Source organism: Lagenorhynchus albirostris, chromosome 5 (genome assembly GCF_949774975.1).
Source record: "Lagenorhynchus albirostris chromosome 5, mLagAlb1.1, whole genome shotgun sequence".
NCBI lineage: Eukaryota > Metazoa > Chordata > Mammalia > Artiodactyla > Delphinidae > Lagenorhynchus > Lagenorhynchus albirostris.
Window position 1 is genome coordinate 24,280,465 of NC_083099.1, and position 19,406 is coordinate 24,299,870.

Below are 19,406 nucleotides of genomic sequence, written 5' to 3' on the forward strand. Positions count from 1 at the left end.
TATATATGTCCATGCCACTCTCTCACTTCATCCCAGCTTACCCTTCCCCCTCCCCGTGTCCTCAAGTCCATTCTCTATATCTGCATCTTTATTCCTGTCCTGCCCCTAGGTTCTTCAGAACCTTTTTTTTTTTTTTAGATTCCATATATGTGTTAGCATACGGTATTTGTTTTTTCTCTTTCTGACTTACTTCACTCTGTATGACAGACTCTAGGTCCATCCACACCACTACAAATAACTCAGTTCCGTTCCTTTTTATGGCTGAGTAATATTCCATTGTATATATGTGCCACATCTTCTTTATCCATTCATCCGATGATGGACACTTAGGTTGCTTCCATGTCCTGTCTATTGTAAATAGAGCTGCAATGAACATTGTGGTATATGACTCTTTTTGAATTATGGTTTTCTCAGGGTATATGCCCAGTAGTGGGATTGCTGGGTCATATGGTTGTTCTATTTTTAGTTTTTTAAGGACCCTCCATACTGTTCTCCATAGTGGCTGTATCAATTTACATTCCCACCAACAGTGCAAGAGGGTTTCCTTTTCTCCACACCCTCTTCAGCATTCACTGTTTGTAGATTTTTGGATGATGGCCATTCTGACTGGTGAAAAACACTACTCTTGAACGTAACAGGAGATGTTAAATACAATGGAGAAATGATGAGTCTCCTCAATTAAACCTAATTAATCCTCCAAAATAATATTTTAAATGTGGGCAAAATTTCATCAAGCTATAGTAAGAAAGCTAAATTTTAATACTATTAAAATTAATCAAAAAACAGGCCTTGGCCACTATAATTCTAGGTAGTTTTTTTGCCTGCATCAGACAAACTGTATCATAAACAGGAAAATCATACCCAACATGACCAATTGAGGGATTTAACTTTTCACATACATACCAAATTGCAAACACCCAAGAGTCAGGGAACACACGAAAACTAACTCCTAGTAAATACTAACTGAATTCAACCCAGTTAGAAACCACAATTTCTCAAAGTAGAAAAACAGGCCAAAGCAATCCAATGGACTTCTTTCAAGTGCTAAATAGGTGGACAGAAAACATGTAAACAAGGATAAAATTTATTTAGTCTAGAAAAATAAGTACAACTAAGCTTTATACCAAAATCTCTTTTAAGAAAATAAGAGGTTCCTTGGCCTAAAGGAAAATTTTTCTGGAGAACTGCCTTAGAGATGAGAAACAGGGCAAGAAAAAATGGACTTCTCTTTTGATCTCAGGAATCAGGGTGCACACTTGTTTCATTTAACATATTGGTTCTAAATCTGGGAGAGGAAGGTCATAGTGACATATTTAGGTTGTTTGATGAACCCAAATTGTTGTGTTATAAAAATGTCAATCAATAAATCAATAAATGTAGAAAGAATGATGGAATGAAAAAAAAATCACAATTTGGCAACCATCTTAATAATTGATTAAGGCAAGAATCATCAATAGATGCTAAAATTATTGGGTGAAATTTTGAAGAGTGATAGGATATTTGTATAGTCTCAAAGTATCTCCCTATAAGACATTTATTAATTACAAAAAGAACTACAGTATCTGCACAATGAAGAAATCTGGCTGACACCACCTTAATCAAGTGACCAACAGACATCATACTGAAATAATAGATACCACATACCTCCTAAGATGATGTACTGAGAAGCAGGGCGGGTACTCGGTTGAGGCAAGCAAGGCATTTGTAGTTTACCCTGTACTAGCTGAGAATGAATATCTCCTTAACTTTTGTGCACTGGGTACCTCCTTTGCCTCATCCAAGGCCCAGCCCTGCTAAGAAGAGCACGTTGCTTTTGTGCTGTTCTGGCCCAAACTGCATAACCACCTGAATCTAATCAAGAAGAAACATCAGTCAAACTTAAAAGGAGGGACGTTCTAGGGCTTCCCTGGTGGCGCAGTGGTTGAGAGTCCGCCTGCCGATGCAGGGGACACGGGTTCGTGCCCCATCCCACATGCCGCGGAGCGTCTGAGCCCGTGAGCCATGGCCGCTGAGCCTGCGCGTCTGGAGCCTGTGCTCCGCAACGGGAGAGGCCACAACAGTGAAGAGGCCCATGTACCGCAAAAAAAAAAAAAAAAAAAAAATGAGGGACATTCTACAAAATGAGTAGCCTGTACTTTTCAAAAATGTCATTGTCACTAAAGACAAAGACTGAGCAATGGTGCCAAGTGAAAGGAGACTAAGAAACATGACACTGAATGCAGCACACAATCTGGGATTTTCTTTTTCTGTAAGAGACACTGTTGTGACCATCAGTGAAATCTGAATAAGAACTCTAGATTAGCTAACAGGATTGTGTATGATGATTATACAAGAGAATATACTTGTTTTTAGGAAGTTCTGACTCAAGTATTTTGGAGCAAATGGGCGTCATGCCAGCAACTTACTTTCAAATAGTTCAGAAAAACATACAGGTAAATAGATAAATAGAAAAAGATAAACTTAATGTGGTAAAATGTTAGCGTTTGGGAAATCTGGGTAAAGGCTATATAGCAATTCTTTGTGCTATCTTGTAACTTTTCTGTAAGTCTGAAACTGTGTCAAAATCATTTTTTTAATCAAATATCTAATAGGAGAAACTAGGGAGGCTAGGAGGAGGCAACGTGTACAAAGCATTTTCCAGAACTGAAGACCCAGGTCTTCAGTCTGAAGGATAAACTAAAAAGAAGACCACACCTGTGAAGACCAGAACACTGAATCTGAATAGAAAATCTTAAAGGCACGTGAGAGAAAAGACAAGAGTACCCACAAAAGAATGAGAATTAGACTGGCAGCTGACTTCTCATTAGTAATTACAGCTAGAAGCCAATGGAACAATATTTTCAAAGTGCAAAAGGAAAAGCTGTAAACTAGTATTCTCTACCATGTCAAACTATCTTTTAAAAGTGAAGATATATGTGTAGATATTCAAAAAGTGGGGAAGTTCACGCCCCAAGGATCCTCACTGAAAAGAACTACTTACTTGTATCATCTGAGAGAAAGGAAACTGGCTTAGAAAGATGGAAATTGAATGAGATATGAAAGGCAATGCTGGGAAAATAAATTGATCTACATGTTGCTAAATCTAAATACGGAGACTTAGAGAGACAGAGAGATGTGCACATTCTCAGCTGAGCTCAAATAAGATGACATTCTGCCTTCCTCTTTCAGCCTTCATACTGTAAACAGATGTCCTTTCTACTGTCTATTTAGTGCCGCATTTTTCACATGCTTGTGCTTTTTGTTGGTGATTTTGTGTTTAAAATGGCCCCGGCATAGTACCAAAATGCTCTGAAGTGTTTCTAAGCCCAGGAAGGCCACGATGTGCCCTGCAGGGAGAATACATGTGTTAGATAAGCTTCACTCAGGCATAAATTATAGCGCTGTCAGCTCTAAGTTCAATGTTGATGAATCAACAATATATATTAAGTAACATGTTTTTAAATAGAAACACATATTGAACAAGGTTATGTACTGATCAGTCGTTGGAAATGTGACCAGAGGCTGCAGGAGCCTAACCCTATATTTCCTCCAGCAGCAATGATTCATTATTTGCCAATTGTGTTGGCCATAACTTTATAGAACAGTAACTACTGCAAATAATGAGAGTCAACTGTAATTCTTTTTCAGTTAACTTAAAATCTGCTGTTTTTTATGGCTCTTTATTTCTAGTTTCTTTACTTTGTGCTCTGAATTAATTAGATTTTATTCTGAGTTTCATCCCCTTTATAGTTAAAGGATCTATCTTATTAATAAAGCATAACAGAGATTATTAAGGCACATTATCTAGAGCTACAATTTGTGAAATACAACCTGTAGTAACTGTATTTCAAAACAGGGCTTTTCCTTCCTTGACAGGATAAAATGTAAGCTTGCCAACTGAATGTTCTCATTGCTTAGAATCACTTCAAGTAGTGTGGATTTACTCAAAACATATAAAGGAACCAGGAAGTGTCAAGCTATTACTTAGCTTTATGTAAGCATGTCATTTGGTGAAAACCCCAAGTCCACAATCTGGCCCACATGTCACGAGGACCAAGCTCATTTACAGTCAGTCTGGAACGGGCAACTTCTTTTTGGGATGGGTTGCATCTCAAATTACTGAGATCAATCTGCTAAATTCAAGAGTTCTGAGTTACGTATGCAGATGACATCACCTTATGCTCATAGTAAAGGATTCAGAGTACTGTGTGCAAAAGGGACTTTTTAGAGTGATGGAGATATTTTCTATATTAATGGTGGTGGTGATGGTTTCAGGGCTGCATATGTTTGTCAGAAGTCATAAAACTGTGCATCTCAATAAGTATGACTTCAAGAAAAGAATCCTGTGGGATCTGGGGAAAAAATAATGCCAACAGAGGCTAAGCAATATGTAAGGAGATGTTTCCTTCTTTATTCTGTCTTATTCTTAGCCAAAAGGCTAAGACAGAAATCTTTATTTTTGAAAACTTACCTCAAAAGTAGTAACAGTTACTTTTCTACATTTTCTTCCACAGTACCATTCTTTATTTTGGATTTAAAATTGCCTTCTACAAAAATTCAAAATTTTTCCTCAAAAAACAAAGTTTTATTTGTATCCATGAATTCAAAAGTGTTTTCAGCCATTCTCTAACGTGGTTTAAATCTTAACTCACAGAACTCATTCATTTGAGACTTTATAATCTCCCTAGTTGAATAAAGGCTTCTGACCACAAGTGAAACAGGATGATTGGGATGAGGAGGGAGGTAGAATGCTTTTGTTTTGTTTTGTTTTGTTTTGTTTTTGCAGTACGCGGGCCTCTCACTGCTGTGGCCTCTCCCGTTGCGGACCACAGGCTCCAGACGCGCAGGCTCAGCGGCCATGGCTCACGGGCCCAGCCGCTCCGCGGCACGTGGGATCTTCCCGGACCAGGGCACGAACCCGTGTTCCCTGCATCGGCAGGTGGACTCTCAACCACTGCACCACCAGGGAAGCCCTAGGATGCTCCTTTTAAGCCATGGCCTCTCTTCAGAACTTTCCAGCCTCTGGGTGTTCACAAACATGAGAAACCTGGCCACATAAGGCTTCTTCCCCTCCCACAATGTATACAGACAGGTGAGTGAAGGAAAAGATTTCCTGTCACTTAATCCACTTCAGGCGGGGAGAAGTTAAGACACGGAGCAACGAGCCAGCTCATGTTTCTGACACTGGATGCCTCAGAAGGGCATGGAGATGAGCAAATACCTGGGCAGGTGTGGCAGGTGTGGCTCTGGAAAGGACCTCAGCAGAACAATGGTGAGAAATGGGCAGGGTCTGGATCTTAAGTTGGCCCGGATGGAGAAGGTCAGGGCTTATAACCATGATTACTCAGAGCTGTGTAGGGAGGACAGACTTCATCAGCTGATGACAGTATTCAGGCGGTTCTGAACGGTGAATTGGGGACTATGTTACTCAGAGTGCATGCCAACGGTATTCCAGACCACCACACTGGGATCCAGAGAGGAAGTCCTCCTGGCTTTGAGGACTATAGAAAGGTGGGGAGGGCTACGGTGTTTGGGTTTTTTTGAATTTTTATTGGAGTAGAGTCGATTTACAATGTTGTGCTAGTTTCAGGTGTACAATAATGTGAATCATTCATACATATACATATATCCACCCTTTTTTTAAGATTCTTTTCCCATATAGATCATTATAGAGTACTGAGTAGAGTTCCCTGTGCTATACAGTAGGTCCTTATCGGTTATCTATTATATATATATAGTAGTGTGTATATGTCAATCCCAATCTCCCAATTTATCCCTCCCCTGCCCGCTTTCCCTCCTGGTGGGAGGATTATGGTCCTGTGGGAATCGAAGCTTGTACAATTTGGAGGGCCCACTTTAGGAAAATAATACAGAAAGAATCCACTTTTGCAAATGCCATAAAGCACAGGATGCTGAGCAGTTTGCTAGGGCTCTGCTCAGGGCCTCGGTAGGAGCCCATGCAAAGTGGGGGACATGAAGACATACTATGGTAAGTCTACCCCTGTGTTGAGGCCAGGGCTGCAGACGCAGTCAGGAGTGGAGCTACAGAGCAGGAAGCCGAAGAGGGAGTCCAACCCAAGTTCAGCTGAGCTCATGAAATAAGGGTGAAAAGAAAGGATGTGGTTTGACGCTCACGTGGGGATCTGGGGCTCAGTCCTGATGTTCCAGGCGCCAGGCTCAGGGCAGGCAGCCTGACCTCCCTTCCACATCAGAAGGGCTGCATCGGTGGTCAGATGACGACAAGCCCAGATGAAAGCAGACGTTAGGAAGGGTTCACTGCCCTCTGTGTCCTGTGGCCACGTCAGGCAGAAGGTAAGGTCTGATAAGGACTTGCAAACATTAACTTGTTTGTTCATTTAGTCATTCAGCAGTTACTTTGTGCCTCTTGGAGGAAAAATGACTAAGGCCCTGTTTCTGTCCTCAGGGAGCTCACTGTCTAAAAGCAGTGTCTGACACCTAAACATGAAGCAGCCAGCATCCCAAAGGAAGTCACCTGTGGACCCCAAGAGTCTCTGAGTGGTGAGGAGGACTGTTCTGGTTTTAGCATTGAATGTCCTGTGTTTCAAGAAATTCCTCAGTCCCTGGCAAATAGGGACAGTTGGTCACCCTAGGAGGGAAGGACAGTGATTTGTTTCCTTGGAGGGAGGAGGGCATCGAGTGAGGTCCCTGGACTCAGCCTCGAAGCACCATCCTTTTTCCTTCAGGGAGTCCCAGGGAATGCTGGCCTCACACGCTTTCTGATCCAGCCCTGAGTAACTGCATCCACGTTTCTCAAGAGCCTGGGAGGCTGGTGCAAGTTGTAATTCTGGGCCTGCTGCCAGAGGAGAAAGTGTAAGGAGAGACAGTGGTGGGGAATGAGGCTGGGAGAAAGCCTCAGTGGCCATCTCTGGGCCAAGACCAGAATCTAAGCCAGAGGCAGACCAAGGCCATCAGGTGATGGAGCTCAGAGCAGCAGTGGCCTCTGAATCCAGAACAATGAACCGACCCACTAGCAAAGGGACTTTCAGAGTTTCTGAGCTCTGTGCCCGTAGCCACTTGCTCCTTTCCCTGAGGGCGGAGCAGGGTGAGAGGCACTTCCAGAGAACAATGAAGGAGGAGGAAACACAGTATCCCTTTGTTCCCCCAGGCCTCTCCTAGGCAACAGTCTGTCCAGGTTAGGGAATTCACTCTGGATTTTTAATCTGAGATCTTCATGTTTAGTTTATCCCACACCCACCTGAAACCTCATGCCAAGTATTGTGTATATAAGCATGTTCTTGGGAAGATAGCGTCATCAGGATCTCAAAGTTGTTCAAGATCAGAAACAGATTAAGAAACACTAGACGAAGTGGTTGCTAAGCTCCCTGTTTTCACAGTCTATGATTCTTTGTTAATACTCAAGATCACTTGATGCGGATGTATAAAAGAATCACAAAAGAAGTTACTGTAGGTGTCCAAGAAGCCCAAGAATTATCACTTGGAGAAATATGCTAAATGTTCATATCAGGAATACAAAACAGCTTTCTCTCTTGTGAAAGGGGACCTGGGATGGTTAATTTTATGTGTCAACTTGACTAAGCTAGTGGGCACACTATAAAGGTGCCCAGTTGTTTGGGCAAGCACCAATCTAGATGCTGCTGTGAGATAGTTTTTAGATGTGATTAACATTTAAATCAATAGACCTTGAGTAAAGCAAATGACGCTTCACAATGTTGGTAGGCCGCATCCAATCAGTTGAAGGCCTTAAGAGCAAAGATCGAGGTTTCCCAAAGAAGAATTCTCCTTAAGATTGCAACATAGGAACCCTGCCTGCGTTTCCAGCCTACTGCCCAGCAGAATGTAGACTCAGACTGTAACATCAACTCTTATCTGAATTTCTAGACTTCCAGCCTGCCCTAAAGATTTCTGGGACTTGCCAGCCCTCACGAGCATGTGAGCCAATTGCTTAAAATAAATCTCAATCTCTATCCTATTGGTTCTCTTTCTCTGGAGAACTCTGGCCAGACTACGTGACTCATTAGTCATTTATTTCAAAATTACAGTACTGGGGATTAACATAGTATATATGACTCACCAAAATGGTCACCACTGGTGAAGGCAGTCCTGGGGCCAGTTGGAACGAATGAGTACTATTAGAGAGTTACAGGGTACAAAGACAAAGATTAAACACAAAAACAAAAACCATGCTCTTCCAGGTGCTTGTTCCAAGTTTCAAGTAATATGGCCAAAGAACCATTGGTCAAAGGCCATTGGTCAAATGGGCTGAAAGCAAGTGGGTTAACATGACAAATTGTTCAAAAGAACGATTTGGCTCAAAATGAATATCCCTTACTTTTTTTTTTCCTTACTTTTTAATTGATATACCACTCTGCACTGTGAAACTTTTTCACAAAGAGCACATATCCATATTACTTTCATAATTTTACAAAAAGAAGACATTGAATATTTTCAGACACTGGTATTTTTGGAGTGCTGGTGTGGTGATGGTGGAAAGGTGGCTGAAGCAGGCATTAACGCCTCCGCACTCCCCGCCTGTAAGGACCACCCCATGGGAATCCCGCTGGGCTCGAGGCTGGTGACCAGAGCTGCAGGAAACTCGAAATTTCCGCAGGCCTCCTTCTCTGTCCCCTGCGTGGAAGAGCCCACGCTCTTTGGGCAGGAGTGAAAGGTAAAGGGCCCTTGAGGGACTTCCATGTTCCTGAAAAGGCAGTCGTTGGGGTGGAGCTTGATGGTAAAAACAGCCACCCCTGGCTTTGTCCCTTCTTCCCCACCAGAGGGCTGGGGAATGTTCAACTCATTTGAGGGTTTATTTCATTGAGCAAGTATTTTTTGATGTGTATTATATGTGCAAACCTGACCAGGTTTTCTGAGAAGTCTTGGGGGTAAAACCCTCAGTTTATTAATGAATACCTTCGGCGGAATTTTGAATTTCTTTTAATTTTTCTTAATAGAGATTCATAATACGTAATTGGGTTGAAAGAAATGCAGGCACTGCCGCAGGGTACGTGGAGTTAGGAGGGAAATCACGAAAATTACGGGCCAGGGCAACGTTGAGAGCTGCCGGTGTTTGGAGAACCGGGCGGCACGGGTGACCCGGGACTCCAGGGACCCACCACCTTCCTGCTCGCCTCTACGAACCCCACGCTGCCGCCGAGACCGCGCTGTCTCCTGCAAAGGGTTCCTGCGCCGCCGTGACGTCACGGCGTCGGGGCGGGGCCCGCGGCGGGGGCGGGGCTGTTCCCGGATCTCGCGGAGGGGGCGGGCCGGGGGCGGTGGCCCGGCGGGGAGCGCTCAGCCTCTGAGGTACGGGCGTTTAGAGCGCGCCCGCTCGGCTGGAGGCAGGTGCGGAGAGGCGTGGGGGTCGGGATGCCAGGGCCGCCCACAGTCGCGGAGCAGACGCGCCCCGAGCAGAGCGCGCCGGACCCGCGGCGCGCAGGCTTCGTGCTGGGGCTGGACGTGGGCAGCTCGGTGATTCGCTGCCACGTCTATGACCGCGCGGCGCGGATCCGCGGCTCCAGTGCTCAGAAGGTGACCGAGGAGCTGGCGTCGGGGCAGCGGGTCTGGGTCGCGCGGGGCACCCGGGATCGGGTCGCGGGGGGGCGAGAGGGCGGGACCTCCTCGTGCGGCTTGGACGCAGCCACCTGCAGCACCGCGGGCCCTCCGACCTGAGCGGCGCGCTGGGACCGGCCAAGTCTCCGCATTCCCTCCCCGGGCAGGGCTGAAACCTGCGCGCCCTTCCTGTCCCGGCTGAAGATAGCAGGGGCTCGGTTTGTGACCTGGGGTCGCTCACTCGCTTCCGCTCACCTGAGGATTCGCCTCTCTGGCCTCACCTGGGTGGGACTGCGGTGACTCCCGGGGCAGGGCAGGGCAGGCTGCCTGCGGGTATCCAGTCAGAGGGTGCTTTGTGACTTGCTTGGTTTCTCCTGTACTTCCTTGATAGGCATCCAACCCTGTCTTTATTTACATTTAGGATTTTCAAATCTTGTTGCAATTTAAGTTTATGTTCGTAATTCAGTTATCATCATTAACTGATTCTCAAAGTGCTGAGCAACTGATTCCCAGAGATATGAGAAGTATTGGACAAGTTTCGAAGGCTGTGTTGTCATTACTTTTCTCATTTCCATCTTTGACAATTCATGAAAGTATCTTTTTTTCTGGTTTGAGAAACCTATCAAGTCATTAGTTGTTATTAGTAAAGCAACTAACAGATTGGTATTCTTCTGTTCTCGTTTTAATGAAGTGTTGATTTCTACACAGTTGACAGCATGCCAAAAATAATGTTGATTCCATGTGATGTTTCTTATTTACTCTTCTTTCCAATACCAACATCTTTTTATGTTGGCGGTGTTGGGGGAACAGGAGCTATTAGTTACCTAACCCATTCCCAGCAGCACTGGACTCCCTCATTTGCTTGGTTCCCACCCTTTTCCCCACCCCCTTAGAAGTGTTTTTCAGCTGCAGGGGTTGCCCAGGAGCAGGTCCAGCCAAAAGACTGCTTTGAGCGTTTGATTTCAGGACTTCCTCATTCTGGTTTCAGGACCAGGACAGGGAGCTGGGACTAGAGCAGCTCCCTGGTCCCTCTTCTGTTCACCTCTGCAGGAACACTGCCCACCACCCACACACCCCACCCCTAAACCCACCTGAAAGGACAGCTGAAAGGCGGATTCTGTCCTTCAGTGACTATGTCCTCCTTATCTTTTTATGAGTCTTTATCAGAACACGATGAGACTTTACACACAGTCTCCCTTACAATTCTAGACACAAAGTACTTTTGTTTTAAGCAGTGATTTTTTTTCAAAGAAGTTGAAGTGTTTGAAACCGAAGGGATGCAGGAATTGTTAGAAGATCAAGTTTCACAGTTGCTATATAATTTGGGGGGAATCATTATTTTTTTAGAAATGAGGTAAGAATCTCAAAGATGAATCGAGATTGCTGTGAGCAGCATTAGACTAGAATGGTTTGGTCAGACTCAAAACTGTGGCGAAGGTGTCTGGAAAGGTATGTGAGTAAATAAAAATACAAAAATTCCTTGCCCTCAAAGGATGAAGTGCTATGTCTTAAATTAGGAGTTGAAAGCAGTGCCTCCCAACCTGTGATAGGAGTTTACAGCAGTGCTTCTGAAAGTGTGGCTCCCAGCTGCTGGGCTTGAAGAGAAAAACTAAGATTTAGAAACTTGTGTAGCAACTTGGCAGAGTCATTTTATGTCTGTTGACCTCAATAATAAAACATTTGGGATTTTACTTTGTATGTCCTTTTTCCCTAGAAAGTTGTTTTAGTTGTGTCTTAAAAATTGTTGGTTCACAATGAATTACAAATCAGAAAAAAACCCAAACAACAACTGGTCCTTTACTTCAGATGGCTTGAGTTCTTTGGGAAGAATGGTCTTGTTGGTCTACATTGCTTCTTAGCACCAGGCTTATTACTTCATGAGTACAGAATAAATAACTGAATTGCATTTAATCAAAGTATTAGGAAATCAGTTTGCTTCATGGGACTCTATGTATTAGACACGGAACTTGTGTTTCTTTACTCAAGTGAAAATCACACCTCTGCTAAATTATGTTGGAAAGAATGTATAATAGAAACCCAAACGTCTTAGTATAGGATTTGATTGATATTGCTAAATAAATAGCTTAAAAAGGAGAGAAAGAAGAACTGAACAGATCACCCTTTAGAGATAAGAACAAAGTAGGCTTTGTTGGTCTTTTAATTAAAATTGAAATCCCAAACAGGAGCCTTTACATTAGAAGGCTAGTACTAGGTCTCTCAGAAGACTTTAATTTTATCTCTTATCTCATTTTTTAATAGCAGAGGCACATTTTTAGCCTTTTTCTATAAGTTGTATTTTTAAAAAAATCTTTCTATGGACTCTTAAATATTGGCATTATATACTAGAGTAGTATTCACAGTTAGAAATCCCACATGTGAATATTTGATATTTTTAGTTTTTCAAAATGAAGAAGGTTCATCATGTTCCCCATTGAAACATCATGCCATTGTGAGAAACCGTAAAAGATGATTACATCTTGGTTGGAAGAACAGGACAGAAAGGCCACTCCAAAGAAAACAGTGGACTCTCCAATACTGTGTACCCTCTGGACATTCTTGAAAAACACTGGTTGTTGTCTTGTTGTCTTTTGTTTTTAATCAACAAAACACGTTTTCTTCTTAGCTTTGATTATATTCTTGATCTAATATCGGTTTGGTCTTCTAAACTATTGTGACATGTTTAGGGATGGTGAGCTGTCCGGGTTGGTGGAGTCGGGGGAAGGGACCCTGAAGTGCCAGGGACCCTGGTTTGTAGGCTTGACGCGATTATGGCCACAGGGTACGCGGGCCTCTCACTGTTGTGGCCTCTCCCGTTGCGGAGCACAGGCTCCGGATGCGCAGGCTCAGCGGCCATGGCTCACGGGCCCAGCCGCTCCTTGGCATGTGGGATCTTCGCGGACCGGGGCACGAACCCGTGTCCCCTGCATTGGCAGGTGGACTCTCAACCACTGCGCCACCAGGGAAGCCCAAAAGTTGTATATATTTAAGGTATATAAATTGATGTTTTGGTATACGTATACATTGTTAATTAAATAACACAATTAATGTTAATTACTCATCATGAGTATACAGATGAGATACTCATCATCTCACATGGTGACCATTTGTGTGTTTGTGTGTGTGGGTGTTGAGAACACTTGAGAACTACTCTCTTAGCAAATTTCAAGTGTATAATACATTATTATTAACTCTAGTCACCATGGTGTACATTAGGTCTCTAGACCTTATTCATCTTATAACTGAAAGTTTGTATCCATTTCCCCCACTCCCCTAATAATTGTATTTTTTAATCCTGAAATTGTTAGAATTTCTTTTTTCTTTTGTTTTTTTTTGGCCATGCCGCTCAGCTTGTGGGATCTTAGTTCCCCGACCAGGGATTGAACCTGGGCCTTGGCAGTGAAAGCGCCAAGTCCTAACCACTGAACTGTCAGGGAATTCCCAAAATTTTGTTTTTCTTCATGTCTTTTATTTCTTTGCTGAGACTTTCTATCTTGTTTCAAAAGAATTCACCCTTACTTCTTGGAGCATTTTTATAATAGCTGCTTTAAAGTCTTTATCAGATATCTGTGTTATGTTGGTATTGGTATCTATTATCTTTTCCCATGTGAGCTGAGATTTTTCTGATTCTTAATATACCTTGTAATTTTGGATTATATCCTGGGCATTTTGATTATCATGTTATAAGACTCTGGGTCTTGTATAAAGTCTATGACAAATGTTGATATTTTTCTTTTAGTAGGCAGTTAATGCAGCTGTGTTCAGGCTACAAATGCTCACCAGCCTTCCTTGGACTTTGGTTTCAATGTTAATTCTGTTTTTAAGATCTTGGAGGTACTATTTGGATCTGCCCTGTGTAGTATGTGCCACCTAGAGGTCAGTCTGGGACCTGGGCAGTGGTCTATATTTTCAGTTCTGCTTTTAACATCGTTGCTATGCTGTCTGCTATTATATTCATATGCCTGCAGCTTCCAGGTGAGCCTAGGAATTCATCCACAACTTTGTGGAGTAGCTTTCCCAAGCTCTTCCCTCTCAGATCTTCCTGGGATTTTTGGTTCCCTGAGCCTCCCCCTTTTGGGTCCTCTTGCCAGAAGCTGGAGCTTTCATTATCCCATTCTGCTGGACACTTCCTATGTCCACATCTGAGGCTAGGCATCAGGAGCACACAGAGAGAAAAAAGCCATCGGGGGTTCACCTTACCCTCTTGGGCCCCCAGCTCCTCTGATTAGAGAGGAAGCTTTGCCTCCCTCAGTATTTTGGGTGCTTGTGGTTACTGCTGCAGCCAGCACGATGGGATAGCCAGGATATAAAAGTACGGAGGCGGGTGTGGGGGGATAAAAAACAAAAGTGAGGGATTTCTCGCATTCCCTCTGAGTGTTAGCAAAAACTCTGCAGGCGTTTTCACTGCACCCTGATACCCACTTCTGGTTTTCAGGCTGCCTTGAGTCCAGGCCAGGGGGTACCAGAAGAAAAGTGGGAAACTCACCACCAGTTCAGTGGTATTCTAATTCTTATCTTCTTCCCCAGTCTGCCTGCCACCACGTGCTTTTTGCAGTCCACAGATAGCTGCTCCATGCATTCTGTCCAGGTTTTACATCTGTATTCAGTGGGAAAGAGGGGGTGGAGTGTGCTTACTCCATCATAGCTTGAACCAGAACTCAGTACTTTATTTGCTAATTTAAGTTTTTTTTTTAAGTTTGACTTTTTTTTAAATTACAAAAACAACACATCTTCATTGTAGAAAACCTGTAAAATAAAGGTAAACTTAGAATAAAATAAAGCTAAAATCTTCTGTAAACTTATGAACTGAAGAAAACTGTTATTTTGGTGGATCCTTTTTTATTTCATATATGTATTTTTAAAAATTAATTAATTAATTTATTTTTGGCTGCATTGGGTCTTTGTTGCTGCGCGCGGGCTTTCTCTAGTTGTGGCGAGCAGGGGCTACTCTTCGCTGCAGTGCACGGGCTTCTCATTGTGGTGGCTTCTCTTGTTGCGGAGCATGGGCTCTAGGTGCGTGGGCTTCAGTAGTTGTGGCACGCAGGCTCAGTAGTTGCGGCTCGCAGGCTCAGTAGTTGTGGCTCGCGGGTTCTAAAGCTCAGGCTCAGTAGTTGTGGCACAAGGGCTTAGTTGCTCTGCGGCATATGGGATCTTCCCGGACCAGGGCTCGAACCCATGTCCCCTGCATTGGCAGGCGGATTCTTAACCACTGAGTTACCAGGGAAGTCCCTGTATATGTATTTTTTCCATGTTAACAATAAAAATGAATTAGGTAATTAATAAAATCTTGTTTTAAATTATTTTAACCAGTAACCTTAAGACCCAGATGCTATTGACTTGATCTAATATTGTTTATACTAAATCTTCTCTTTTCCTAAATAGGTAGAAAGTCTTTATCCTCAAGCTGGCTGGGTTGAAATTGATCCTGATATTCTCTGGCTTCAGTTTGTTGCTGTAATAAAAGAATCTGTCAAAGGTATTTGGATTTATAGAAGTAAAGATAGGCAGTAAATATGTTTTGTGTGTAATAAAGAGTTTTCCTCAGGCGTCTGTAGAATTTTGTGGGTTTCCTAAGTTATACATACAATATTTTATTGGGGTCACAGTTTCCCAGTAGTTTGGGGAGGGGAACATTTGTGGTTTACACTGAACCACTTTGTCAAGGAAAGGTAACAGCAGCTCTGTCCTCTGCTTTAACTCTTTTTGAGCTGCAGTATTAAAGTCTCACCTTCCCTCTTGGTTCCCTGTTGTAGCTAGTGCCGATTTGATTTCCTGTTGTGTTTAAAATACCAGAGGGTTATAAACAAAGTTACAACACACAGTTCCTGCTCTTAGGAGTTTACAACTGAGTTACCTTTATTGCAAAATAAGTTTTTGTTTTGTTTTTTCCTGAGCAGCCTCTTAATGCAAAGTGCTCTCCTGGCCACAGCCAGGGTAAGAGATCTTAGCTCTTTAAGAACATTTGCAGTGCTACCTTCTTTAAGGATATGGCGAAAGAGTACTTGTCAATTCGAAAAGGTCTTTTACTTCATTTTTCTGACTGAATTGCTTCTCCTTCTCACCTTTCTGGCTTGAAGTATTTCAAAACCTATAAAAAAGAGTTCAGAGAATACTACATTGAACAGCTGTGTACTTTCTCCTAGATTCAAATGTGTTTTACAGTGTTTACATTACCATCCTCTACAAACTATTTTTCTTTTTGGCTGACCAATGTGAGAGTTGGTTGTGATGTAATAACCTATCATCCCTAAATACTTCATCATTACCTCCAAAGATAAGGAGTATTCTCAAATGGAAACACAATGCAGTTATCACACAGGAAATTTAACATTAACCCAGTGATATTTTCTAATACTTGGTCCTCAATATTCCCCTCTTATCTCAGTCTTTTTTTGTTTTTAATCTTAGTCTTGAATAACTTTTTTTTCAATCCAAAATCCAACCAGAGATAAGGCATTGCCTTTAGCAGTCAGTCTGTTTAGTCTCCTTTAATCTAGACCATGTTCTTCATGACACTAAGACTTTTTTTTTTTTTTTTTTGCGGTACACGGGCCTCTCACCGTTGTGGCCTCTCCCGTTGCGGAGCACAGGCTCTGGATGCGCAGGCTCAGCGGCCATGGCTCACGGGCCCAGCCGCTCCGCGGCATGTGGGATCCTCCCGGACTGGGGCACGAACCCATGTCCCCTGCATCGGCAGGCGGACTCTCAACCACTGTGCCACCAGGGAAGCCCACTAAGACTTTTTAAAAGTACGGAAGAGTCAAATAGACTGTCCTGCATTTGGAGGTTGTCAGATTATTTACTTATGATCAGGTTAGGTTAAATATTTTTGGAAGGAGTACTGAAAAAGGGGGGGATGTGTCTTCCTCAGTGCTCAAACTGAAGTTGTCCCTATGTTGTTCAGTGGGGTAAATTGCTTTTTAAAAAGAATATCACGAAAACACTTGAGCTGCTATATTTTAAGCCTTCCAAAAATCCAAGTTTTTATTTGCATTCTAGCATCTGTTTGTGTGGAAAATAAGATCTGTGCTTCAATATTTATACTACTTTCCCTGAGGACTTTCTCTTGTTGCCATCAACCAGCTTCCATTGTGGCTGATCTTTGCTTAAATTAAGATCCAATTTTTTAGTATCAGTATTATCAAGAAGAAAATACAATCTGACTTACTTTAAGTAGTGTCTGTTTTTTTCTAATCTTTAAAGCAAAAATGCCATTTTATTATTACTAGATTATAACCTTTTTTCCCTTTAAGTAAAAAAATACTAGAAAATCATCCTGGTAATGCTTTATTTATTAGCTCCAATTGTGTTATTAAAATGCTAAGCCCAGTTGTTTTTCTTAAAGATTATATTAAATGATTTCTTTTCCATATGATAATATTATAAAGAAAAACTTCCTGGGCTTTTAAATGTATCTTTTCTATCTTTATTTTTAGCTGCAGGACTAGAGATGAATCAAATTGTCGGTCTTGGCATCTCAACACAGAGAGCAACTTTTATTACGTGGGACAAGTAAGTGCATTGTGCAATAAGAACTCTAATGCTGGGTTCATACCACGGTGAACACATTGCTGAGAAACCTGTTTGGGTAGTTTTAAATTTTTGAAGTAAGAACAGTTTTGCTTGATTAAGAGGGATGAAGGTGGACCTACTTTCTGGCTTAATTAAACATGCTCGCTGCCAACATTGTTCTCAACAGTGAAAAACTGCAACCATTTCCACTAAGATCAGGAACAAGACAATGTTGCCCACTCTCACCACTGTTATTCAACACAGTTTTGAAAGTTTTAGCCACAGCAATCAGAGAAGAAAAAGAAATAAAAGGAATCCAAATTGGAAAAGAAGAAGTAAAGCTGTCAATGTTTGCAGATGACATGATACTATACACAGAGAATCCTAAAGATGCTACCAGGAAACTACTAGAACTAATCAATGAATTTGGTAAAGTTGCAGGATACAAAATTAATGCACAGAAATCTCTTGCATTCCTATACACTAATGATGAAAAACCTGAAAGAGAAATTAAGGGAACACTCGCATTTACCATTGCAACAAAAATAATAAAATACCTAGGAATAAACCTACCTAAGGAAAAAAAAGACCTGTATGCAGAAAACTATAAGACACTGATGAAAGAAATTAAAGATGATACAAACAGATGGAGTGATATACCATGTTCTCGGATTGGAAGAATCAACATTGTGAAAATGACTCTACTACCCAAAGCAATCTACAGATTCAATGCAATCCCTATCAAACTACCAATGGCATTTTTCACAGAACTAGAACAAAAAATTTCACAATTTATATGGAAACACAAAAGACCCTGAAGTCAAAGCAATCTTGAGAAAGAAAAACGGAGCTGGAGGAATCAGGCTCCCTGACTACAGATTATACTACAAAGCTATAGTAATCAAGGCAGTATGGTACTGGCACAAAAACAGAATTATAGATCAATGGAACAGGATAGAGAGCCCATAGATAAACCCACACACATATGGTCACCTTATTTTTTATTTATTTATTTTTTTGCAGTATGCGGGCCTCTCACTGTTGTGGTCTCTCCTGTTGCAGAGCACAGGCTCCGGACACACAGGCTCAGCGGCCATGGCTCATGGGCCTAGCCACTCCGCGGCATGTGGGGTCTTCCCAGATGGGGGCACGAACCCATGTTCCCTGCATCGGCAGGCAGACTCTCAACAACTGCACCACCAGGGAAGCCCTAGTCACCTTATTTTTAATAAAGGAGGCAAGAATATACAGTGGAGAAAAGACAGCCTCTTCAAAAAGTGGTGCTGGGAAAACTGGACAGCTATATGTAAAAGAAAGAAATTAGGTCTTCCCTGGTGGCAAAAATGAACTCAAAATGGATTAAAGACCTAAATGTAAGGCCAGACACTATAAATGTAAGGCAGAACACTCTGTGACATAAATCACAGCAAGATCCTTTTTGACCCACCTCCTAGAGAAATGGAAATAAAAACAAAAATAAACAAATGGGATCTAATGTAACTTAAAAGCTTTTGTACAGCAAAGGAAACTATAAACAAGGCGAAAAGACAACCTTCAGAATGGGAGAAAATATTTGCAAACGAAGCAACTGACAAAGGATTAACCTCCAGAATTTACAAGCAGCTCATGCAGGTAAATATCAAAAAAAAAACCCAAACAACCCAATCCCAAAATGGGCAGAAGACCTAAATAGACATTTCCCCAAAGAAGATATACAGTATTCTATCCGCCGCAGATCTCTTTTCATCTCCACCATTCAGGCTCGGGGACCCTGCGACCTCGGAGCTCCTCCTGTCTCCTGTGAGCCGAGATGGGCGCTTACAAGTACTTCCAGGAGCTGTGGAGGAAGAAGCAGTCGGACATGATGCGCTTTCTGCTCAGGGTGTGCTGCTGGCAGTACTGCGAGCTCCCGGTGCTGCACCGGGCCCCGCGCCCCACCTGGCCCGACAAGGCGCACAGGCTGGGCTACAAGGCCAAGCAAGGTTATGTGATATATCGTGTTTGCATGCACTGCGGTGGCTGCAAACGCCCGGTCCCGAAGGGCGCCACCTACGGCAAGCCCGTCCACCATGGTGTCAACCAGCTCAAGTTTGCCTGGAGCCTTCAGTCTGTTGCCGAGCTATCAGAAGAAACCCTGACACCCAGTGGATCACCAAACCAGTCCACAAGCACAGGGAGATGCGGAGACTGACGCCTGCAGGCAGGAAGAGCCGTGGCCTCGGCAAGGGCCACAAGTTCCACCACATGATCGGTGGTTCTCGCCGCGCAGCCTGGAGAAGGCGCAATACTCTCCAGCTCCACCACTACCGCTAATATAAGTAATGTTTGTAAAATTCTTACCTAATAAACAGTTTAGGACATCCAAAAAAAAAAAAAGAAGATATACAGAT

General features: G+C 42.7%; 1 protein-coding gene and 1 pseudogene across 2 annotated transcripts in view; both read left to right on the forward strand.

The window, feature by feature from the left end:
- Positions 1-9,272: 9,272 nt before the first annotated feature.
- GK5 (glycerol kinase 5) overlaps positions 9,273-19,406 on the forward strand; it is a 73,873-nt gene continuing 63,739 nt past the window's right edge. For both annotated transcript variants that reach the window (XM_060149159.1, XM_060149160.1), the window contains exons 1-3: positions 9,273-9,486; positions 14,887-14,980; positions 16,941-17,016. In XM_060149159.1, coding sequence (XP_060005142.1) covers positions 9,325-9,486; positions 14,887-14,980; positions 16,941-17,016 — 332 coding nt within the window. In that variant the 5' untranslated portion in view covers positions 9,273-9,324. The remainder of the gene's footprint in view (positions 9,487-14,886; positions 14,981-16,940; positions 17,017-19,406) is intronic.
- LOC132520404 (large ribosomal subunit protein eL15-like) lies at positions 18,696-19,384 on the forward strand (annotated as a pseudogene).